The sequence below is a fragment of the Camponotus vicinus genome, unplaced genomic scaffold (assembly GCF_025532165.1).
Source record: "Camponotus vicinus isolate PSW18456_S1 unplaced genomic scaffold, iyCamVici1.0 SCAF_3, whole genome shotgun sequence".
In the NCBI taxonomy this organism is placed as follows: Eukaryota; Metazoa; Arthropoda; class Insecta; order Hymenoptera; family Formicidae; genus Camponotus; species Camponotus vicinus.
Genome location: NW_028141967.1, coordinates 1,213,999 through 1,239,818, shown reverse-complemented (window position 1 = coordinate 1,239,818; position 25,820 = coordinate 1,213,999). Strand labels below are relative to the sequence as shown.

Here is a 25,820-nt window from a genome sequence, read left to right as displayed (position 1 = left end):
TTTCTCTTTGCAAAAAGTTTCTTCGCAAAGTTTTTTTGCAAACCTTCCTAGGTTTATTTACGAAGAGTCAATAAGAGAAATGACACTTTGATAATTGCATATCGCGATTGTGCCTCGTTCTTCATTTCGATTCTGTGTGGCCTTCCTCGTTTCCACGATCCAACCTGTATAATTTTGCAAACAATCCTTTTTCATCGTCCGAAGATAATCGTCGGCGGAACATCACACAACAAAGGAAGATACGAACCACCTGAATCTCGGAGTATTGCCTTTCGATCTCTGTCGAGAGAATCGGAACGGTTCCCGCAAATGCAAATGTTTCGATCTAACCAAACGGATAGACAAACGCACCACGAAGGACTCTACGAGGAATTTTCTTTTACCGTTTTCTTATATATCTGATTCAAGATTCGGCCACCGACCGAACGAAAAATCACGCGCCTCGCAGGACGCAGGATTGTTCCCACTCGCATTATAATCTACGATTAATCAAGCCATTAATTGCAAAATGAGTTTGCTACTGTTGAAAGAATATATATCAATTTTATCACAAATAAGTAAAATAATAATTTAATAAGAAATTGAGAAATGGGAAAAATGAGAAAGTAATCTAATAAGAATTAAGGCTCTTATTAAATTGATGGGAAATTAATAAATCACAAAAAATTTATAATAAAATTGAAAAAAAATCAATTTAGTAAAAAAATAAAAAAGGAGAGAAATCCATCGTTCTGGTTTCCTGGAAAAAACATTATGTCAAAATTGAAATTATATTATTTAATTGATAGACACAATATTCGGATCTTCTTCAGTTGTAATATTTCTTGTGTGAAATGAGATATCTGATATAATTAATAATTGGAATTTTTCATATCTTTAAGAAATTTTTTAATTTTATAATGCATGTTGTCTCTGCAAAAATGTGCTTTTACGGGCGCACGGGAACTTTTCTCGCATCCTGTATATATATTTCGCTGTGATTGAACGCTGGATTTAATTGATTTTCCCCTGTTTTTTCGTTTTCTATTTTCTTAGGGACAAAAACCTACGATCCTAAATTACTAGTATATATCCTTTATCCCGTTCTTCCCAACAAATATTTTTTTGTGATACTCAAGCGCTTGAAATTCGTAGAGCTTGACGTGGCAATATCTTTGACGGTCGAGTTGATATTATTCGATTACTATTTTATTAACGATGCATGGATTCAATGCGAATTTAAGAAAGCACATTTTAATAGACGTTTCAGACAAATTTGCTATATTTTTTAGTTTATATATAGCATAGATGTCGGAATAATAATTTATAAACTTATACCTAAAAATAATATGTTATAAAGATTTTTTATGCATATGTTGACAATTTTTATATTTTTCTGAAAAAAAAAACATTAAAATGTTTCAAATTTCTACGCGTTATCTAATATTCTTGATTTCTTCGATATGTCAACAACATGATTGATCAGCTCGACAAAGATACCGTCACCGTTAATTATATTTTAGTTTTACTTTAGTTTTATCATAAGTTACATGAATCTTAAGTCAATGTGAGATGCCCTGTCTTATGTTGTATGATTTCTTTCTTGAAATGTGTGTGCTTTTCCGTTTTGTGATCTTGTCTTTTTTGTTCCATTGTGCAAAAAGAAAAGAAGGTACACACATGGGTTCAATCTTAACGAAATACAGCGCCGGATTCTTGTTATTTCGGGAACGATATCATATTTTTTCGATCGTCGTCCGAATTAATTTTTTTTATGCACCGTTCCTTTTCTGGCTCGCAAGATGCAAACACATCTTTTGTAATTAAAAAATTCAAATTAATTCATGTTAAATTCGAGAGTTCTTCAAACACGCTTAAATAAGAGACCTCCATTTTGAGAGGGACCATCTATATTTCTAGATGTTTGAATTTTTGAAATTCTTGGTTTCTTCGATTTTTGAATTTCGAATCCACGAATCTTTGGATTCATTCCGTAGCCAAGAAGCTTATCAGATTTTCGGATTTTATCTGAAATGCTTATTCTATTTTATTCTATCTTTTCGTGTTTTTATACTCAAAGTCAAATTTTTCACAGAGAGATTGTTTCGTTGATAATTAGAATTACACCAATCGTCGTGTCTAATTGAAAACTTGCAAACGCGAGCGAGAAAAGGAAGGGATAAAACGGGACGGGACGGGATCTCAGGAGCAACAAACAGAGAAAGAAATTATAAACGCGGGCTAAGTGGTTGTCGACGATACTGTAAGACTGATGACAAGTGTAAACGCAAGGTGTGTGTCTATCGGTTTGGTTTTAGCCCTGAGCAACTGCTCTGAGAGCGGAGGCGAGCCGGACGCTATGCTGGACATGCATCACCCAGGAACCGGGATCGACTCGCACCATCCGCAGTTTCACAACTCCTATGGTAATATAAAATTCATCATTAATAATAGTAATTATATCCTTCTTCCTTTTTTCGTTCTCTTTAATCCGCGACACTGTTTCTTTCCGCTATTCTCTTCGTTTCTTTCCGTATGCTTGATATTAAACAATCTTCGTCGATAACACAATAGACAAGATGTATAAATTCTTCTTATCATTCATATTCTTATTATTCATTATCTCATTTTGAATATTTTTATAATTTCGCTTGTTGGATGAAACGTTCGAGCGAAATTAATTTAAAACGTACTTTTAACGTTTCTTTCGTATTTTTCAACTTAACGAAAAAGAATAATGCAAGCTTCTTCCTATAATCCTTTAATAATTCTCAAGTACAAATTAGGTCACGAATTTCCGTCATTGAACCGAACAAAATTAATAATGACGGCAGCTGTTCGACATGAGACTTTAAAGAGCTCTCTTACTCGGCGTGTCGGGATTGATAGATTCCATCAATTTGGATGTCGATCCGTGGTTTTTCGAGCATTGCCATAATAGTGTTAGCGTTAAACTTGTTTGCGGGAATACGTTATCATGTACAAAGAGTAAAGCGGGAAAGCCAGAATATTTCGGTGATTTCTCGCGATGTTATTCGGCGTATCTACAATAATATCGCAGAGTTTCAGAGCGCTTCTTAAATTTATTATAAGCATCTTCGCTACCGAGTTTCCTCGAAATCATATATCGAGAGAACATTAAATTAGCTCGCATATAAAGCGCTTAAATTAATTATCTACACATCCGATTTAAATTTTCTCAAATAAAATCTCCTAAGTCTCGATATCGTGATGTCTATCATTTTTCGTTAATTTATCACTTTTATCCTCTTTGCTTTTTCCTCGAATGCGAACGAGCGTTTTCTAGGAAGTCATCGTCACGTTTACATGAGCTTAAATCACAATTTAAATTTTACATTCAACTTCCTTTGTAATTCGATGATCGAAAGACGGAAGATTACAGAGATCGCGATCCGAAATTCGACTTGCAGCCGAAACAGATGTCTCGATGATTAAATGACGAATAGTTCGCCTTATCCGGTGCAATTGAATTAATTAATCGGCCCCTCGCTTTATATCGATCTAATCCGTTCCAGTGGATTGTTCAATAATATGCAATCCTAATCGAAGTCTCTCGCGGAGATTCTCAAGAGCTAACAGACGTGAATTTTGAATAAATTCGTGAAGAAAACGCGTTTCTCTCTCTCTGTCTCTCTTTCTCCCCCTCGCTCTTTCTTTCGATTACGATACTTCGAACCGATCGATTCGGTAGATTAATTGACGAGACTTGCGATAGATTTTTAAAGCAATCCATCGTGATTGAATTTATAGAGTATTTATGGAACTCGATATGCATTTCATGTCTGCGACATTTTGCTCTTCAACTAATATTTTCATTCGCTCATCTAATCAAAAAGATAGAGATCAGAGAGAATTTTGTTCAGATTTCAAATATTGCACATTCGATTATAAATTTCAAAACGATCTTTTGCCAGTAAAACGATATTTGAAGATGTCTTTTATCTCCATAAGCTTCAAATTTTGATGATACCACGCGTTAAGAATCTACTAAAATAGAAATTAATAGTCAAAGATGATGAAGATTCGTAAATAAATTTCGTTAAATATTCCTATGCTCGTATTACGATTTTATTTTCGGTGAAAGAGCTTAATTGCAAATTTATCAAGAATCGTCAGAGTACAAGAAGCTTCGGAGCACAACGCGGATCGGGTCGTTGAATCGGATATTCTTATTACTCTTATTATTCGGGAAAAATCGCGAGGTTGTTCCTCTCGCGAGAGCGACCGAGTTTTCTGCTGAATTAAGCGGCGACGAGTGAGTTCTGATCTGAACTTTCGGAAACAACAAATCCATCGGATTCGCCCGCTGATTGAACGCGGCTTCGCGCAGAAACGGAGACGCTACCGAGAACTCGAAAAAAGAAAAAAAAAGAGCGAGAGAGACGAAGGGAAAGAAGCAAGAGGACGATCGATGCGTCATCGTCCTGCAGGTCCTCGCGAAACGTCGAATACGTCGAGAAGTATCAGTTGACGGAAGGTAATCTCGCTTACTTCGACGGCTCATTGAAATCCCACGCTAAATTTCAATCCGACGTGTACAAAAGTCGGGCCCTTTCCCTCCCCCCCCCCTCCCTCTTCTGTCCCATCTCGATTCGACGCTTCGAGACTCCGCTATATCGCGGACATAGGACTCGAGCTCCAGGCAACGGTCCATTTCCGCAATCCTCATCTTCCTCCGTTTTCTCTCCTCTCTCCGAGCGCATACGACGTCTGGACCAACGTATGCGTATATACAATGTGTCCCGGAACCAGAGGAACTCTTCGCGGGATCTTGAATAAACTTGCCAAGTTGAATATTCAAATTTATATATCGAGTACTAAATATTTGAACGACAAATTGATATAAACTTATCGAATTATCTATCCCTAGGATTCACGAATTAAAATCAAAGGAAAATTTTGGAATTTTCATCTATTCGAAATTGGCATGAAATTGTTGTGAAATTTTACGTGTATTTGAAATAATTTGTAAATGATGCAAAATTGCACTTATAGACAATTTAATATAATAAATACTTAAATAATTAGGCATTTAATAATAATATAAAATTTTATTATAATTTTACGTTACATCTCAGATATGAATGAAAATTTTGAATGCTTGCATCGCAATCTTGCAGTCTTGGAATTTTAATCCTCATTAATTTTTCCTCTTAATTTTTTCTCAAAAAAAAAACTGAATATATATTTGTTGAACAATTTTTGAACAAGTTTCAGAGCTTTTAAATTGACCATGTATTTTAATTTGAAACTGAAAGAAATGTATAATGTAATAGTTCTATACACACCCTGTATGTCTATGATGTCTCTTCTTCTCTATCTTTCTTTTCGTCTGCCTGAAGTCCTTTTAAGGCCCTCTCGCCTCTCTCCTATTTGCGATGCATCCCTAACGTCCGTTTCCCTCCAATATCGAACGCTATGTATCGGTTTGTATACACATGGATAGGATGGATACATAGGGTGTACCTAATTAAACTTGGGAAAAGCGACGTTAGATTTTCAACGTTCGCGATAGACAAGGAAAGAACGAGAAAGCTTTCTTATCCTTCTTTTCACGGCATCTATTAAAGCCACAGCCGTTCAAAGCACGTTTTATTTCGCGCTTTATTATATCAAAAGTTGACAATCTTGAAAAAAAAATCTGAGATTTTAAGTCTTAATAACATTAGTACATAAAGATATATATAATTGATAATAATAATAACATGTTACACATTAGTCATTATCGTATAATAACGATATAGTCATCTTAAAAAGTAATTAATTATAATTAAAAAAAAGTATTTTTTGATATACAAAAAATATCCAAGAGATAAATAAAGATGGCGCGATAAGGACCGTCTTTTTTAAGGCAACGAGTGCTCTTTTTCTTTCTACCACCCTCACATGCTTCCAAAAAGGGGCTCGATTCTTTTTACATGATTTTCGTACGCTTCCTTGACGCTCTCGCGGTTCAAGTATTTATTGTCCGGCGACGTTGAAAGGTTTCGATGAGATGAAACAAGGGGGTGACGGCTGAAAAGGGGGGAGGGGCAGATACGACGGCTTTTGTTCGGCGCGGATTGAAATTTAGCGTAGAATTTCAATGAGAGAGAAAAATAGAGAGAGAGAAAGAGTCGCCGAGGAGAAGCGCGACGAGATTACCCATCTCAGCTGCTTCGACGTAGAACTCGCTCGTTCCCGCCATGTTGCCTGATTTATGCATGAAAGGGGCGGCATCTCGCAGGCTGGCGATCGGCCTTTTTCTTCCCTTTCATTTTTCCCGCCCCTTATTTTTTCATCGCTATCACCGGACCCAGTTGTTGTCCGTTATTAGCCGAGCCTTCGTTATCAGAGCTCCTCTGACAGATTTCTTCTAGATAACATGTATCACATGCAGAATCTTTTGCAATTAATATTAGCTGTTCATATTTATAATTTTTACACTTATCGCAAGAGAAGCCAGGATATTAAGATTTTTATTTTCTGTGAAAATGAGATATCAAAACGCTTCGAGTCTCGATCGATTCTGCATCAACGAAGAATTTCTCTTGGTGATAAATGCTAAATTCGATAGTTTCAAGATCCCTCGAGATTCCAAAAAGTTCGAGATTCGTAAAAAATTCAAAACTTGCATTGCACTAATTACATCACAAGTATCGAAATAAAGGTACCGACAAATGATTCAAAATCATGATTTGTCAGAGATGATGCAAAGAAGTCTTTCCTCGCAAGAGATGACATATTAAAATCTTGTCTTGAAATAATTTTCTGAGAAACTCTCGCCGGAGAAACGTAATGTTGATTTTGTCTCATTATTGCAAAAGAGTAAAAGCAAAACGGGGGCAGCAGCATCCCCCTCCCTCCCCAAGTTCGCGATATTCTATGTCGGCTTTATTTCGCGAGGGAAAATTCGGTCCCCCGAGGGCGAGATTTGGCAGGATCCTTAGAGCTGGATGAGAATGGGCGCCTCGCAACTCTCGCCTAAGCATCTCCGCGGAGCTAATTACCACGTTACTAATGAAACTAATTGCTATCCTACTAGGCGCGCCTTTTGATCCACCGCCGTTTAAAGATTTCGCCGTAATTCGACACTCTTGTCTTGTCAGTCGCACGCCCTGTGTAATTCTCGCCCCTCTCGTATCTCCCTCACATCGCGTCATATATCGTCGATATAAATATCTAATATTTTAAATAATATTTTATATAAATTTTACTATAGACATTTCGCAAAAAAAATTATCTTATAATAGCATAAATATATAAAAGATAAATTCATATAAGTAAGAATAATTGAAAGAATTCTTAGTAATAAATTTTAGAAAATGATACAAATTTATTTTGCAAATTTTAAAACATTTAGTTTTATATCATTTCAAGATTTAATAAAATAATTTTCTTTAGAAACATTTTTTTTCATAAAAAATTGCATCTTATTGATTATATTTTTATTTCTAATCTTATATTAAAAAAATAAAAGAAATACTATAGTTTTAATATTATTTCATAGTTAAGAATTAAATAAGAATGAAGAAGAAAATACTTTTATTTGAGGGAAGGAGAAGAAAAGGTTCGTAGACCCTCGTGAGAAAATCGAGGGATGTCCGGCAAAAAGTTTCGGGAATGAAACCGAGGCGCTGCTTAATAAGATCAATTCTTCGATAACAAAGTGTTGTCTTCTCATTCGTATGGGAGAAGAAACCGGGGGTAGCGGTTAAGTTTGGTGGTACGAGGCGCTTGTCGTCGCTTTAAAATCGGTCTCGAAAGTCGCTAATGCCTTTAGAAGATTCTCCGTGTTTTCTAGATATCGAATGACGATAGAGGAAGAGAGGGAAAGAGATGATCGGAAACTGCTAAGATACAGTTAATATCGAATAGCATCAAATAAGATGAAATGTTTTCAACTTCGCAGCTCCTCTTTTTCTCGTTCATTACTCTTTGACATAAAATGTGTAGAAAAGAAGTTTATATGATTAAAATTTTTTTAACCATTGATATCTCCAAGATAAGACAAACACAATTTCTCATCATAAATAGCAAAAATCGTGCCAAATACATTTAATCATACAATTGACATTTCCGTTCCTATTTTATTATCTAGATTTTCAATTTTTTTGTTGAAATCAAAACACTCGTGAGATCCTTAATAGCTAATAGATGTGTGTATGGCTATTTGAAAAAGTCGGTAATCCCTGAAGATTGCAAAATATCCGTAATCGTGGGATGTCTTTGCTAAGCCAAGCCGAAAGCCAGGAACTCGGGGGCATTAGTTTATCGGTGACGTCCCAGGGAATACATCCTTGGTGCCCATCCATTCTCGTCGATTTTCCTCGTCGCGTCGCGTGTGTATAATGCGAGGAACAAACGTCGCAGACGAGATACGGGCGATTTTTCATTCTCGTGTTCCACTAAATAAATGCGCTGGAAGTTCTCGAGAACGGAGTAATCATCGAGCGCTCTTCGTCGCATTCATGCATTTACGTAAAGCTAGTAACCAATTTAGAACAAACGCATAAAAAAAATTATATATAAAATTATATAAAATCTTGGCAGAAGAGAAACTTTTAAACAAAATCAAATTTTGAAAATTTGCATTTATTTTCAAAGGAAAAGCAAAGAAACCGTTTTGCGTTGCACAAGTGACAATTCGCAAAGTATTCAGCAAATATTCTTCAATCAATGGCGATTCGTTTAATCGCGGAATGAAACAATGATGCCGAGTGTTGAAAGAAACGGATTAGTGACCAGCCGTCTCTTGAAGGGACGTATCAGACATCGATCAATTAATTTATCGCGACTAGAATGCATAATAATACATAAATTCTTTTTCTGCAGTTGCACACATACAAATGCATTCGGCAATGTCGCGATTCAACAAACCGATAATTTGATACAAATAGCACGACGTTCACCATTCTCTAAAGAGATTAAGCGAGATACCGAAAACGTATCGTCGGATTGACGTGGATTTTTCACGGAATAAAGGACTGATTAATAATTTTCTTCATCAACGAACAAGCGAGCGAAAAGCAAGAATGAGATCGATCGATAAAGCGAACGTCGACAAATCTGAGAATAAATCCTCGAAATCCAATCCGATCGATTGCAAAATTTGCATCCGGACACATATAATAAGTCGTTGCCAAATTTGAAAGAGGATGCGACAGAGAAAGAGAGATAATTAAATAAATTATTTTTAACCTCAGTCACATACGCGAACCTCATTCCAAAATCTCGCAAATAACATCCTTTATATTAGCTTTGTTTACACAGTTACACAGATAATTAGTCGAATCGACGATTTTTCACGTATGCCGTGGAAAATGGAATTTCAATGATTGCTGGCAAAGTCAATAAAACATGGAATGTAATTATTGCTAAAATAAAAAAGGCAATATGCGTATCGAAAATCGCACGTGTTATTGCAAACTGTGCCATTTTATTAAACAAATCAAACAATTTAATGACGTGTATATACACAGGCGCAGTTATTTATTTCAATTTGAGCTTAACTTGGCACATGTTTTTTAATAACTGAGATTAATAATGACTGAGATTATTTCAATGTTTCCAAAAAATATTTCACGATACTTTAAAGATATTATTATAAGTAAGATTATAACAATTAATATTATATTAGGATATTATTTTTGCAATTACTCTTGTACACATTTCATGTTTTTATAGAAAAATTATATAGCTTTTATTACCAAAAAAAAAAGGTTTTCGAGCGTCTTCGAAATTCTCAACAAAATTGCTTTCTTTTTCCTGGCAAAATGAAACATGTCGAAAAATGGGAAGCACCACTGGACCTTCCAAGTAGCTTGTTCGCGAAATAAAGTCGCGGTATCAGGGGTTAAGCGGACACAGACAGATAGATAGAGAAAGAGAGAGAGAAATGGAGAGAAAGGCGGAAACTGCGGCCGAAAGATGCGAGATTCGCTCACCCTCTTTCTCCCACTCGTTGCAATCGCTCTCGCAACCCCCTCTTTCTCTCTCTCTCTCTCTCTCTCTTTTGCTTTTGCTCTTACTAGTATAGTTTAGCCGAACCCGTGTGTCGGCCAATGGCGGTACGCAGCTGAGCCATTATTGGAAACTCGTTACATGCACGGTGCCACCAGCGCCGCCGTTACAAAGGCGCTGGCTCCTCTCCCGCTCCCGTGCTTTGGCTAGTCGTGTTACACGAATACTCGAGGAGAGAGAGAGAAAGAGAGAAAGAAAGAGATTGTGTCGTCGCCACTGCCGTTAGATTGCAAGCCGACGTTATAATGCGCTGCCGACTGACGTGACGCAGTACATTGCACCGTCTATCGCGGGGGTGTCTGTGCAAGGGTGTCTATTTGTGTGTATGTGTGTATATATTTTATATATACGTAAAATATATATATATACACACACACACATATATATAGAGGTACACACGTCGCATCTGGTAATGTTCACGTATACTCCCACCTACGAATTAAACGTCCCGTTTCCGCCTTTGGCTCGGTTCCTCTTTTCGATGACATTTCTGTCCCAAATTATTACATATCACCTATCCATAACGAGAAGGAGGAAAGAAAAGATGCTGGATATGAAGTTTCTTTGAAATTTTGATTCCTCCTACCTTTCGTATCTTAAAATCGTTGAATTCTAGATTATTTGGATTACTTTTTGAGTTTTTCAATTCTGGAACTTTTTCTCAGATTTAGGAACTTTAAAATATGATATTTGAATCTCTTCTCAGACATTCAAACGCTGCAATTTTAGAATGTTTTGGACTTAAAAAAAAATTTTTAGAATCTCTAACATTCTAAACTCTTTATCGAATGTTGAAGCTTTGACAGTTTATCGTCAATCTTTTCTACGAACAAAAATTTCGTAGAGCATTCCATTCCGTTACATTATTTATTCTACACCGTGATGAATCACTTATGCTAATTCGCGAAATAAAAGTACCGAGTTTAGGATCTAATTCTTCGGAGCATCAAGTCGCGCACGAGCGTGTCACTCGGTCACGCGATGACGACCTCATGAATCATCGGTGATATTTTTCCATCTTCTTAGCAGTTTCCTCCAAAAAGGGAGAAGGTTGTGCAACTTGAGCGAACGCGTCTTATATCGACGAAATCCGAGCTATCGACGAGGATGTCGTGTATCGCGTGTCCTCGATGATCATCAAAGATCCTGGCCGACCCTAGTACGCCTCACCTTTAAGTAACGCGAAATCATATTCGCACCGATTGCCGCTATTAATTTACGTAAATGCGCCGAAGGAGGCTTCAACTTGTGACGATTAATTGTCCTTGTCCGTGGCGTTGAAGAGAAATGAAAGGATAAATTTCGTCGACACGCATTCCGAAAGGATTTTCTGCAAGAATTTTATTAATTCCAAAAGCTTCAAGCCGAACATTTAAATTTAGAATATTTAGATTTAAAATCTAATTTAATGAATTATGTAGAAAAATTCTCTAATTGCAGTAGTAAAATATAAACAACTTATTTATTTTTTAATATAACAAATATACGTACATATCGAAATAAACATTATTTGCTTCGAATTTTGTTGTAGATAAAATTTTTAAATTTTTGATTCTATTTATTAAAATATATTTTTAATGAATTAATACAAAAATCAAAAAGTATATTTAATATTTAAATATTTTTTTAAATTTTTTATTACGCGCACATACGATTAAAAATTATTTTTATAAAGATATTTTTAATTATTTTACGCTCTTTTTATCCTAGACTCATCCGACAAACGGTCCTACAGACATCCTACAGGATATTTTCTCAGATACATCATGAGCTCTTTTTCGCAAAAGTGTCCTAATCCGCCAAAGGGTAACATATTATTTCAAGCTCTCTACACGTATCCGGCATAACCCACGTCCATGTATTTTTATTAGGAGTTATTCCTTCTTTTTTTGTTCCTCTTCGCGAACGCTGCGTGCATCAATTCCTTTTTGAATCTTCCTTTTTTTTTCTTTCTCTTTCAATGGAGGATCGACGTAACGATCTACTTATGGAAAATGCCACGGTAAAGGAAGAAAGGCTCTTGTCGCTCACAACTCGGACATCATCCCCCGCAACTCCTTCCTTGCTTTCTCCCTCATTCGCTTCCTCCTCGCCTGCTTATCCCCCGTCGTCACTCCTCGTCCATTCGCTAGTCTGCTTTTTTCGGAGAATCCTCTTAGTCTTCTAGTGGCTCGTCCGCGCTCCAGGAATATGCTTTAGGTTTATAAAATTGCGCCTATATATTCGCAAGCTCTTCGCTAACAGGTGCGTTTATAGGGTACTCCAAAAATATATGCCACGGGACACGTTTCCAAATAATTGTTGAGATTTTGCGATTCTGAAATGCCCGTTTATTTAAACGTTTCAATTTCAAATTGTTTATACTATCAAGATTGAATTCTTAGATCCTTTGAAGAGCTTTAAATTTTAAAGCCTGGAATTGCAAGTGCTTCTAAATCCTAAGAAACAGTTCCAGTTGAAAAATCTTTGGACAGTTTTCTCTTCTCCAAATTTTTCAGACCTCTAAAATTGACACAAATGTTCCTCACTTAATTCCGTAATTATCTATATCTAATTATCTATCATTAACAATATATAATAATTAAGATCCATATTCCATTAATTAGAAGATGAAAATTTGTCAATAACTTAATCTTTCACTTTTCTGCTCGAGATTAAATTTTTCTTTTAAAAATCGAGCACGAATTATAAAAAAAAATAAGCTCTCAGCTATTTTTTGGTTCACCTGGTATGTACAGATTTCCGGCCTCAAGTCTCAGCCGCCTGTACTTCGTCTTATCGCGAAGTGGCGGCTTATCGATTGGCCGCGGCGGATGCATTGCTTTGCAAAGTGGAAATCGTCGGTGCACTTTAAGTCTTCGTGAAGTAAGCTCTCTCACGGATCGTACAATAAGTATCGGCGCTTTCGCGGACGGCAAAACGCGCGACAGAGTCACCTTCCCCCTGCCCCCTGTTTCACCCCTTTGACGCTACCGAGCGTTCGGGATTTAAGGGACAAATCGCACGATTTGTACGCAGAGAAATCAAATTTCTATCGCCGAACAATTATTGATACACGACATTCCGCGATCTATAAAATATTTTAGAAAAAAACAGTTTGCGTCGACAACAACGCGAAATCTTAGGGCACGTGTTTGCTTAAGCTCGTATTAAAACGTGATAATCCTTGTTCCTCCCCGCACCATGTACATTACGGCCCCTTACATAATCAAGACATATTCCGCTTAATAATTTTACGTTGGATAAGAGACTTATGTAATCTCATTAATAACGGAAATCCGCCGCGTGTGCCGCGCTAGACAAGTTATTTTTCATTTTTGACAAGAGAAAGAGAGAGAGAAATAAAGAGGCGCAAATACGATAATGCTTAATATTTAATTCTCTGCACGCGATTTCAAATACATATAACGAGTCTCGTAAATCCCTGTATATTAAATTTTAATTTTATAAAAATAAAATATTATTATTAATATTACTCTTGAGCAAATATTTAATATTTTAGAAAACCGAAAAAATAACATATATGAAAATATCGTTTTTCTTTTATTTATATATAATTAAATATTTGTTAAAAATAGTAAATTTTAGTTTCTTACGACAAAACAAAATAATTCCTCTATCATAATGCATATAAAATTATAATACAGACTATTTTAAATAGAGAGATCACTATTTTATGACTCGTTGCAGAATCTGTTTTGGCCCAGTTTTGGTAAAGTAGAAGCTCGACAGATATTAATTCCCTTCTCGATAGGGATTTATTCGCAAACGTCCTGTCGATAGGATCACTGTTCGCCGATATTGGCAGCCAATTTCAAAATTGAAGAAACATCATACAATTCTAATTCATAGCCTCGTAAGTCATTCATCATTTGATCGTCTTGTATGACGCGTTTCGCGGGTGACAGCGAGAGAGGAGAGTATCGCGTTTCTGATATTTTCAGCGCGTCGATTTTATCGTTCAATTATTAAAATCAAGTCAATAGTTAATATTAATCAATAATGCAATAAATGTAAAGGAAGGAGAAGGAAATTATTAAAATTATTATTAAACTGACTGTACTCTCTTTGAAAAAATTTTTTTTCCATATGATATATAAGTAAAAAAAAAGGAGAAAGATTAAAGTGAATTATTAAAATATTAATCAATTGCTTAATCATTCGGAATTATAATATTACATTTAGCATGTCGAGATTTCCTTGAAATCGCACCTTACGTATAATCAGCACTTGTCAATCTAATCTATTCGAAAATTCGCAATGTTTTGCACATATGTTTACCGTGAGTTTTACTTTCGCGAGAACATGACACACTTGTTCCACTTTCGGTCGAGCTAATTTCCAAAATACACAGCCGCATGTGCTCGTAATGATCCCTGGTTCTAGTCGCGGCCATTTCCAGCCGAAAGGCTGCCTTTAATTAGCATAACCGTCGCATACGGCAACATCGAAGCGCGTTGCGCTTCCACCCATTCTCGGCCCCCGTTCCTCCCCCCGCCGGTAATATGCACCCCAACTAGTCCTTGAGTTATTGCCTGATCAATAATCTATATGTAGTACCGACGGCACCGTAGGGCGAGCTGCTGTCCGCGTAACCCGCGCAGCGCAAGCACGAAGCTCGGCGTAAGCTCCCCGTGTTCTGAGCATCGCACAGCTGCGTATCGCCAACGTATAAATCTCGAGATCCGGTCCAGCCCAGCCTCCCCGGCGAGAAAGCGGCGTGGCTATGTCGAACGTTCATTTTTTTCCTCCAAAATGGTCTCTTAAACGAATATATCTATCTAAAAAAGGGGTGGATATTATATTAAAATTATCGTAATCTCCATTTATAATCTGCACTCTCGTTCTAAAAAAAAAGGATGAAACAATGCGCGGCTGAATTTTTCCGAACTTTGGGGGCGCATTCATTCTTACCGTTGAGAGGACCGCGTGAATCTTTCAGGGCAGCGAGATTTTTATATGATATCAGACGGGATAAACACGCGCGGCAAAGTGGGTCGCGTGAATTTTCCATTGTCTTATACGACGATACACGATTTCGCGCGCGCATCTCGAGGAGGGAAGCGCGATCTCTCTAAAATATCTCTCGGGTCTCCAAAAATACCCTCATTACCTGATCAATAATCTATAAGCGAGTCGCTCGTGGTGCGATCCGCACGTAATCGCGCGATCACGAAACCGCGGGCGAGCTTCGAGCTTTGAATATTGCAGCGGTGAACGGCCCCCTCCTGCCCCCGCGATAAATCTTCCGCGCCCCGATCGTTAAAGGAAAAAACCGCGGGCGATAACTAGCGCGTTCAGCCGCGATGAAAAATGCGTTAAAGTCGCGGGAGAAATTAAAAGTCGCGCGGCATGTGCATCCCTAACGAGCCGATTCGCCGGATGAATTTGTAAAAAGCCGCGCCCGCGCCCACACGACGCAAATACGCGAGATAATTAATCGACGAGGTGATATTTTTGCGCCGAGCATCCGACCGCGCGAAAAACGGCGCAAAGTCGAGATGGAAAGCGCACGACTTCCATCGATCCGATGCATTAGATCGGCGACACCCACGCGTGCATTTTCTCCATATTTTTAAATCAGAAAAAGAATTAGCTCTCTCTCTCTCTCTCTCTCTCTCTCGTTTTTTATATTTCTCAACGATAACTCTTTTTATTAAGTTTTAATTATCGATCAAAAATAATATGCATTCTTTGAAACTACTCTAACTCTTAGATGAATTGAGGTGGAAAGCATACGACTTTTATTGATCAAATGTATTGGATTGGCGACACCCACGCGTATTTTTTGTATTTTTAAATCAGAAAAAGAATTTTCTCCCTATATATATTATTATTTTCTATATTTTTCAATAACTTTTTAATTAAGTTTGACTTATCAATCAAAAATAATATATTATGCATTCTTTAAAACTATTTTAAATAAATATCTTACAAAATAAAAAGTCCCGATTTTTTTTTTATTTACCACTACATCTTGGAATAAAGCTGAAGGGTTGACGTGACACGTGAAAACAGCGATAGTAATTCGTCGCTTTGCGCACTTCGAGAAACGCCGGCGATCGAATAGCGCGCGAATAGAATTGTGCCGGCTCGTTCTTGTGTCAATCGTAAAGCCGCTCCTCCGAATTGCTGATTTCACGAGCCTGTTGAGTATCGGGTCGCGGTTTGCTTTACGACACAATTGCAGTTCTTTTTTTGAATCGTGAGAATCATCGATCGGCAAAGCGCAGGTCGAAAGTTTCAAAGAAGCAATCCTTGAAAAATTCAAATGTCACATGAAAGAAATAAATCCTTATCAATTCATTCATTGTAGATATATTATTCCAGACCGAGAAAAAAGACTTGTTTAATTAATATATAGTAATTATATATAATATATCAAGAGAGATTTTAATCTTAATTTTAATTGCTGCTCAATGAATGCGTAATTAATATACGAACGTCCTAATATTCTAGTTATAAATCTCCCGATTAAGTTGAAGTCGAGATTTCTTTCAAAAATATCGCGACGCAGACTTAGAAATCATACATTAAAGCGAAATTGGAGATTTTAATCCGCGACGCCTGCGCTCGAATACAAATGCATTACCATCGTCCACATGCCGGCTCACTCGCGTGTATTTATTAAAATAAATTATTGTTATGCCGCGAGATAAAAATAAATGGGAAAAACAATTTTCTCTAGGACGATTTCTCCCACACATGGGCGATAGGCACGCGAAACATGACGATTATTAAATGAGATTTAAAAATGCTAACGTGTATCGGTCCGGCTCTAAATATAAAATGAAATTTATTTGCAGAATTAATATGGCTCCGCACACGCAATACATCTTCAATCGAGGACAAAAAAAGAATATTTTATATGTTTTTATAATCTCGAGATCGTGCACCTTTCCTTCCATCTGAACATTTGTTCAAGATCTCGTATCCTTCACGGGCCTAAAATTTTACGTAAATTCGTAGACGTCCGAAATTGTGTCTCAAAAAATGTACGATACCCCCAAAAAACTATCGCATTGTCTAAAAATACGAGAAGGTTCAATCACCCCAGATCCGCGTCCGTGTTATCATCCTCCTGTTTCCCACGTGTGCGTAGGGGAATACGAAAAAGTTGGTCGAGGTGACTGCAGGAGAATTGGCGGGAAAGCAGGGGCGGATGGGGGGATGGGGGAGGTGGGAGAGTGGTCGCGGAGGGTTAGGCCGGGGACTCGTATCGAAAATTCCTCGCATTTCGTAGCCGATGACGGGTAGGTACTAATTTCGATAGCCTCGAAAACGTCGGCGGCGGTGGCGGGAAGGGGTGAGGAGAAAGGAAGGGATCCACCACCGTTCCCCCCCGCTCGCGCGCGCCGGACCAGCTCGGAAAGAGGCCGCCGCCGACCAGTCCGGTTCTGGTTCGACGCAGTTCGGTTCGGTTCCTAGCCAGTAAGCGGCAGATTAAAGAGAAATGGCTACACGTTCATATTGATTTTTGTCCTCAGTTCGCGGGTTCGCCGTGGGGTGGGTAGAGAGAGGCGAGCGGCTGGATCGGAGGAGGAAGAGGGGGAGAGGATGGAGAACGGTCGGTCGAGGGTGGTCGCCGAGAGGGAGACCACCAATCTTTGCGCCCCCCTCTTCCTCCTCTTCTCGTCCTCTTCGCCTTCTCTCTACATATCTATACAGAGTGTCTCTGTCTCTCTCTTTCTCTCTCTCTCTTGTCCTCTCTCTCTTGCTATTTCTATCCTCTATCTACCTACCTACCTACCTACCTACCTACCTACCTACCTATCTACCTACCTACCTACCTACCTACCCCTCTTTCCTTCCTTCCGCCCTCTTTCTCCGTCGCATCTGCACCCTTCGATTCCCTCACGCCAGCCGACCGTCCGCCCTCTCTCCCTCTTTCTCCGTTTCCCTTTCCTTCTTCCGTTCGCCGATCGCTCTTCCCCTCGCCGCTCCGTTCCTCCTATCTGCGAGCTTCGCTTCCCTCGCCCTTCCCTGTTGTCTCCCTCTGTCTATTTAGCTTCTTCGTTTCTCTCTTTCATCCCATCCTGCGCATCCCCCTTTTCGCTTCTTCGTTCTACTCATCCCCTCGATAGCTTTTTATTCCCCTTTCGCTTCCGTCTCTCCTTCCCTTCTTACCCGTCAGTCTCGCCCTCTTTCTCGTCCATCTATCTACCTTCTACTTTCATCCTCCTTTACCGTTATTTTGAATTCTCTCTTTTTATTTCTTTCGCATTCACTCCGCGCTCCCTTTCCCCTGCTCCTTGTCAATCTTCGGAAAGTTGCATTCGGAAACTTGCATCGGGCCTTTCCGGTCTTTCTCGCACTTTTTACAAAACTCGTCAAAAAATATATTCGATGGCTTGCAATATGTCGATCGCCAACGACGTTTCAAAGCAAAAGAAAACAATGCATATGGGGATTAAATATGCGTAATTGTGACATCAAATTTAAACTATATTAATGATTGCTTTTGATGAATCTCTAATTTTAAAAAGCCAATGTGTTGTCACGAAACATTATTTTGTAATGTTAATGTGAAATTTACAGTATAAATGATTTTTAATTTCCAATTTAATTAATTTCTAATTTAACTTCGAAAAATAAGAATTTTTATAATTTTTTCTTTTGCAAATTACAAATAGTTTTGTTCAATTAGTATACTATAATAAAATTTCCTTTTTAAATTTTTACAAAATCTCAAAAAGAAATTTTATAATCGCAAAGGGTCGAAAATTATTTTAAAATAGTGCAATTGTAAAGTTAAAAATTCATATATCTTTTTGACTCTAAAATACTTTATGCATTTCATATATATGTATATTTATTACATGTACATTATTATATACATTATGTACATTAATATTGCAAAAATTCTCATTTACCTATACACATTGGAAAAAATGTAAATAACATTAAAAAAATAAGAGCATTTTACGAAACATATCTGAATTCGCCAAATATTGGCGCTTTGCGAGGCGTCATCGCGAAGAGTCCGAGGACCTGGAATAACGAAGTTTCGGTCGTCTGAAAGCTTTCTTGTGGCCTACCGAGACATAGAGATAGAAGTAAAGATAAAGATGGAAAGAGAAAGACACACACAAAGAAAGAGAGAAGGAGAAAGACAGAGAGAAGAATCGATTACCTCTCTCTCTCAAATACCGGAGTTGTGTCGCCCGCAAACACAATTCGAGAGATGTGAGCGGCGACCTTGTGGTTTAAATTCTAACTTCTGTCGTGCCACAGAGTAATACAATTATTTCCGGGACTCGCCGTTCCCGCGGCTGGAAATTGCGCTGACAGAAAATTGGATTCATATCGAGGGAAAGGGAGAGAGGGTTAAAAGATGCGATATTGTCGTACGATTGTTATTGCTATAATTTGGCAGGACCTTGAGGCGACTAAACGTCGATGGCAATCTCGCCTAATTCAATATTCTCTTACGCGATTTTTGTGCTAGTTTTATATTCATAAAGTATCTCTCGCAAATAAAGATGATTTTGTAGCCTTTGTAAAACAATTCAGAATGGCATCATTTGAAATGTCCGTAAATTTTCGAAAACAATAACTCTATGGTCATTCAAGTGATATAATTGGAAACATGAATAATAAATTTGTAAAAAAAATTGTGATGCATCTGGTATCTTCTTTTCTCACTCCCTATCACTCTCTTTCTCTACTTAATATTTTAAAATTTATAAATAAATTACAGTCACAATAAAATAGGAGCAATTAATTTCTATAAATTCGTAAATTTGATGATCGTACAATTTCTAAAACATACGGGGGGATAGATGAGCGTGGATAATTGAAACGAAGAAAAGGCCCATCGGGAAAGGGAGGAGGAGCAAGAAAATAATTTCTTTTTTCATTTCCTGGGAAAGGTCTCTTATCGGGCCCCGCGAAACTTGACAAATTTTCAATAAGATTGCTAATTGGCCGGTTATTTCATCCTTCTCGAAAAAAGAATTCCGCGTCGCCGGACTCTCTCGATCGGTTCCGTCCAACCCCCTCCCCCTCCCGTTGTGCCGCTCCGTCATCCTCCTCCCCCTTCGCTCTCCCCTTTTCCCTTCACCCCTTCGAGTCGTTTCGTATACCCCGCGGCTATCAATGTATAGCCCCGCGCGCGCTATCGATCGATCGAGTCCGGCTTTCATTTTTTGCTTATTTGACTTTTCGGCTCCGGTCGTCCGTTCCGTTCGTTCGTTTCGTTCTCTCGTTCGTTCGTTCGTTCGTTAGCTCTTCTTCGAGAGCTATCGAACGACGCAGCGGCGCAAATAATTCCCGGGGATAACCCCGAGCCGAAGCCTCGTGGAAAAAGCTCCTCGAGAGGCCGGCCCTTTTTCGGGACGGCACATGTTGCCGATCGGAATGTTAATTAGGTGCAAGGAACGCCTAAAACCTAATTCGCTTCCGAGCCCTCTAATGCTAAGCCGTCGAGGGTTCGAAAGAATAATACAAGAGAATCTTTGAAGGATCAATTGCAGAGTCGAAGAAAGAATCAAATTTCAATTAGTTATACGTTTAAAAAATATATTACTTAGTACCATTATAATATTACAATTATATAAAATTTTAATTGCATATAAAATATTCGTTTCATCTAAAAATAAAATATTTATTTACCTCACACAATTCAAAACAATTTCTTAAATTATAAACTAGGGAGATTCAGTTTTTAACATGTACGTATTGCATTACCATAATTAATTTTTAGATTTCTCTATTAAACACAGATATAATATACATACTTCATAAAACATCAAACATGTTTGTCAAAAATTTCAAATTAACACACACACGATTTAATGCATATGATAATGAGTGACAAATAGATCTATTTCCTTGATAAAGACTGTAATCTGAAAGAATTGAAAAAAAATGCGACGATAGCCGGGTTTTCTCGAAATATATTTCCGGTTATTGACGCTGATACTCTCAGGTTCGAGATGCACCGCCGTTCACCACCGCAGCCTTCGAAACTCTGGCGGCGGCGGCGGCGGTGGCGGGTATTCCCGTGGACTCTCTCGATCGCATTATTAATAAAATATTATATAACGGCGCTTTATAAAAAGCGTGGGCGGCCAACGGGGACGCGGCAACGGAGGCGAATCGGAGGGGGAAGGAGCGGTGTGCGGTTCGAGGCGGGCTCGAATAAACCGCAGATACGCGCGCGGGGGGATTGCCACCCTCGAGAGGAAGAAGGAGAGAGAGGATAAAACGAACGGCGAGAGATGAGATGCCCAAGAGTGGAAACAGGGCGGAAGATAGAAATGAAAAGAGAGGCGGGAGAGAGAGAGAGAGAGAGAGAGAGAGAGAGAGAGAGAGAGAGAGGCGAAATTCTGAACGATATATCGCGACTAAAACCAAACTGACGGAATGCCAAAACTTTTTTGTAATTAAATTTTTCACCGCCCTCATGGTGAGGAAAGGGGTGGACGGTGGAAGGAACGGAAGGGGTGAGTTGTCAGGGTTTGCAGCATGCACCCGCAGCGCTTTTTTCGTCGAGGATGTGTATGAGAGTGCCGACATTACTGATTCGCTCTTTATTATTTTATTTTATTTTTTTCTCCGTCTTCCTCCTCGTACACGGTTACGTGATCCTCTCTCTCTTCCTCCCTCCCTCCCTCCCTCTCTCTCTCTCTCTCTCTCTCTCTCTCTCTCTCTATCTCTATTTTCCTCTTGTAAAAGGCATGAGTTCGTGTTTTTGTTTACGAGAATTAACCGATGTGTTGCGGCTTCGCCCGAAATTTATTTCCCCTCCTCCCCTCCTCGACACGGTTCTCCACAAGGAAATTTAGATAACGATAGCTGCAAATATGTGAAAACTAACGGATATTTTTTAGCACAAAATTGATTGAAAACAATTAGGAATAATTACAGAATTTTCGTGATTTTATGTAATTAGTTCGATACATTACTGTATATATTTTTAGTTCTGAAAAATATAATTTGAGGTTAAATACTGCGGCGCATTCTTCTCTTATATTATTACGGATTTTATAATGTAAATTTTTAATTTAATTACGATTTAAAAAATTTCATCAATTTTTATTACAAGTATTTTCTTGACGTTGATTCGATAAAAAGCTTTATTAATTTTTTATATGCCATTATACATATATAATAATATAATATTTCGTGACAAAATTCGATTTTAATAAAAGTTAAATTACATTAATATAATGAACGATAAAAATCACACGAAAAATGATACATATAATAATAGTGAAAAATCACGCGGAATAAAATAATATAAAATAGCATAAACGTAAATAATATCGAATTAAATTACATGTTATACGACGATGTAAAATCGAAAAAGTAGTATATCATTATCGAATGCGAAATTTTATGAAATCGATGCGCCTCTTTCTTCTTGCTCTCGCAGTGACACGGAAAAAAAAGGAAAGGAGAAAAAATTGCAGCGGAGTGGCCCGTGAAAATTGTCGGGGCGGCCATCGCGACGCCTAATAACCAAATTCGCCCATATTTCTCGAGGCTGTAGCTGCAATATCGCTCGCGACCGCCTTTAAATAGCAAGAAAGCTCGCCTCGTTCGCTCCGGTATTGCAAAAAAAAAAAACAAAAAAACAAAAAGGGAAATACGCGCGGGAATCGGGGAGGATAGGGAAAAGGGGAAGGAGTGCAAAAACGAAGAAAAAAAGATCGAAGGGGCGCACACGCGGCGTTCCCTCTCTCCGATCCCCCAACCGCCTGCCGACTCCGATGGATGAAAAATATGTAATTTTTATTAATTGTATCTTTATTAATTTTCGCGGGCGAAACAGCCGTGGCCGGGGATACGCGATGGGGGGTTAAAGGGAGGAGCAGTACGGAGAGGATCGGTCTGGAATGCGGTGCACTGCTGCCACGCTGTACAGAGAGATACATGTATGCGCTTCTCTCCCTCTCCCTCTCTCTCTCTCTCTTGTTCACACACACATGGATATATATATTATTTGTACCCATATATACATAAATAAATACATATATATATATATATATATATATATATATATATGTGTGTGTATGTATATGTATGTAGTATGTATGTATGTGCATGTATGTGTTATACGAAATGGTTACACAAGGGTTACGAGCGCGAGCGTTACATGAGGATATGCGCAGTCCCGTGCACAGGTGCGTTCACATACACGTGCTCGCGCGCATGTGCGTGTCGCGCGATCTTACTCAATATTGGCAGCGTTGCACATGTCGCGAGATGCATTCGCGGCCCGATGACGCATCACAAAGTAATTGCGCACGAGTTTCGGCACGGAAATAAGAGGAAAAGAGAGAGAGAGAGAGAGAGAGAGAGAGGGGAGGAGGAGGAAGACACGCAGTTATTTTCAAAGAATGCAAGAAAGATAAAGAAGATAAGGCATATAATTTCGAAAGAATATGATTCTGTCAATCAAGTTTAATCGTAGAAAATTAAATGACACAAATATTAGTATTCATTCGTAATTTATTCGTCCATAGTTATTTAGCGACGATGAAAAATTTGATTAATAAATAGCGCGATAAATTGAAGATTGTTAATGATCATACGTGTCATTTTTTAAAAGAAGCTTAATGGATTTTAAAAACAGAATAATGGGCTCTGATATACAAAGGTAATATAATTGAGCTCTCTCTCTCCCTCTGTTTCTCACTTTGTCGTGTATCTTGTGAAAAAGCGGATTATTGTATCCCGACTGTCAAACGCATCTTACTAATTGTGCGTTCCGGATTAATTTCGGGATCCGATATTAACATGCGTATCCTCAAATACGCACGCAAACACACACATACACCTACGTTTATATACACACACACACATATATATATACATATATATATATATATATATATATATATATATATATATATATACACATATATAGAGAGAAAGAGAGAGAGAGAGATGTGTATGCGTATGATATGCGCGTAGCAAACAGCGTGTGTACCGACGTGCGGCCCAGTCGTCGATGCGGCCAGATGTTAATCGCATATGCGTGTATTACATGCGTATGTACACACACGGGGCCGCACGGATGATATACCCGTAATCCGTGTCGCTAATTACATATGTAGATCCGCGGGACGGAAGTGGGGCGGGGGGGGAGGAAGGGGAGGGAGAGCGGGAAGGGAGCAGAAGGGATATACGTGTGCATACGCACCCGCGCGGATTTCTGAACGCATCAATAAGATGCGTATGTGTGCATATATACATACGTGCACGAGATCCCTTCTCGGTACATACACGCGCGATGCGAGATAGATACATATGTCGCATACAGCATGTATCTGAACCGCCAACATAGCTTCGGCACATATTGCGTGCATGCGTGCGTACGTGCGTGTACACACGTATGTAATCATGCGCGTTCAAAGCGATAGAGAGAGAGAGAGAGAGAGAGTGTGACAGAGAAAGAGGGAGAGAGAGAGAGAGAGTTGACGGTAATAATCACTCCCGTCAGATTGCCAAACTAAATTAATTCCTCGCGATGCTCGGACTTGGTGAAAATACTTGGAGAGATTTGAATGGTTGAATTAGATCAATTATGACAAATAAATGACAAAGTTACATTCCTGCTATTCACTAGTTGTTGAATGTATTAATAACGACAGTCGACGTTATCGAGGAATACTGATATAAATAATTTTCTCTGTTTTGTAAATCGCTTATTCAGTTAATTATATTCAGTTTATAATTAATTTTCAAAACGATTCAAGTTTTAGCGGTTAAGATTTATAAATTTACAAATTTGTAAATAATTTATCAGTGGGTTTAAGAAAATATTACTATTGATTTATTGATGATTTCTCTTAATAAGTTTTTAATAGCAAGTTTTAAAAATAAAAATCGGATGCGCGTTATCAGTAGAAATCACTGTCAAATGAAAACCAAAATTTTAACTTATGATAAATATAATATGCGAAATTAAATGAAATTTTTTCTATTTTAGGTTATCATAATAGTTTTATTACAAACCTATAAAGAAACTTTTTAAAAAGTTCTTTGTAAAAAATTGAGTACTTTCTCTTATAATGAATACATATCAAGCTAATAATTAATTATATATATGCTCGCGAAATCTATTCTAATTTTATTAAAAAATATACTAGTTTGACTAAACTGCACTCGAATTAAAGCAACTGCATTCTATCAATAGAAACGTTACCCGACAACATTCCATATGTTTAGAATGCCTCATTTTAGCGAGAGTAAGATTGACTTACTTTGACGTGCTCTGACGTAATCTAACTTCTCCCTAGTATTCTCCCTCTAAGCACCCCGACCTTGCTCCACTATCCCATTTCCAGGAAGCTTTTCCGAAAGATGGCGTCTTTTCCAAGATCACTCACGCAATCCTCTTGACGTTTCATTGTCGAGAACAAGACCCGGGAGAACCCAAAGAAGGTTGGCCAGCAAAGGGAGGAGGACTCCATTATCCTCGCGAGACGCGTGGACTCTCGTGTAATATTCTCTAATTCCCAACAATTTTTACCGATCACCAATCGTATGAAGTGGCCGCGATTCTCGCAAATTTTCCATTACACGATATTCGCGGTGAAGAATTTTATTACGACCGCCATCTCTCTTTCCCTCTCGTTGCCTCTTTCGTCGCACTCTATATTATTTAACAATCCATCTCGCTGTATCTACTAAGCCATCGCGGATCCAATCTAAACTGAGATTTCATTGTATTCCGAATGAGAGAGAAGGATATCGATGACGGAGCTTAGCCATCTCTCGCATTCGCATATTTTCTTTTTTCTCCATTTAACGGTAACAATAATTTGTACTGATAACGCGCACCCGATTTATTTTTAAAACTTGTA

The 25,820-nt window shown here is 38.1% G+C and overlaps 1 protein-coding gene across 5 annotated transcripts in view; it reads left to right on the top strand.

Annotated features, from left to right (window-relative positions):
* LOC145968165 (one cut domain family member 2) overlaps positions 1–25,820 on the top strand; it is a 75,981-nt gene that overhangs the window by 12,646 nt on the left and 37,515 nt on the right. For 3 of the 5 annotated variants that reach the window (XM_083093460.1, XM_083093459.1, XM_083093462.1), the window contains exon 2: positions 2,298–2,405. The exons of the other annotated variants lie outside the window; for them this stretch is intronic. In XM_083093460.1, coding sequence (XP_082949586.1) covers positions 2,298–2,405 — 108 coding nt within the window. The remainder of the gene's footprint in view (positions 1–2,297; positions 2,406–25,820) is intronic. 5 annotated transcript variants of the gene reach the window in all.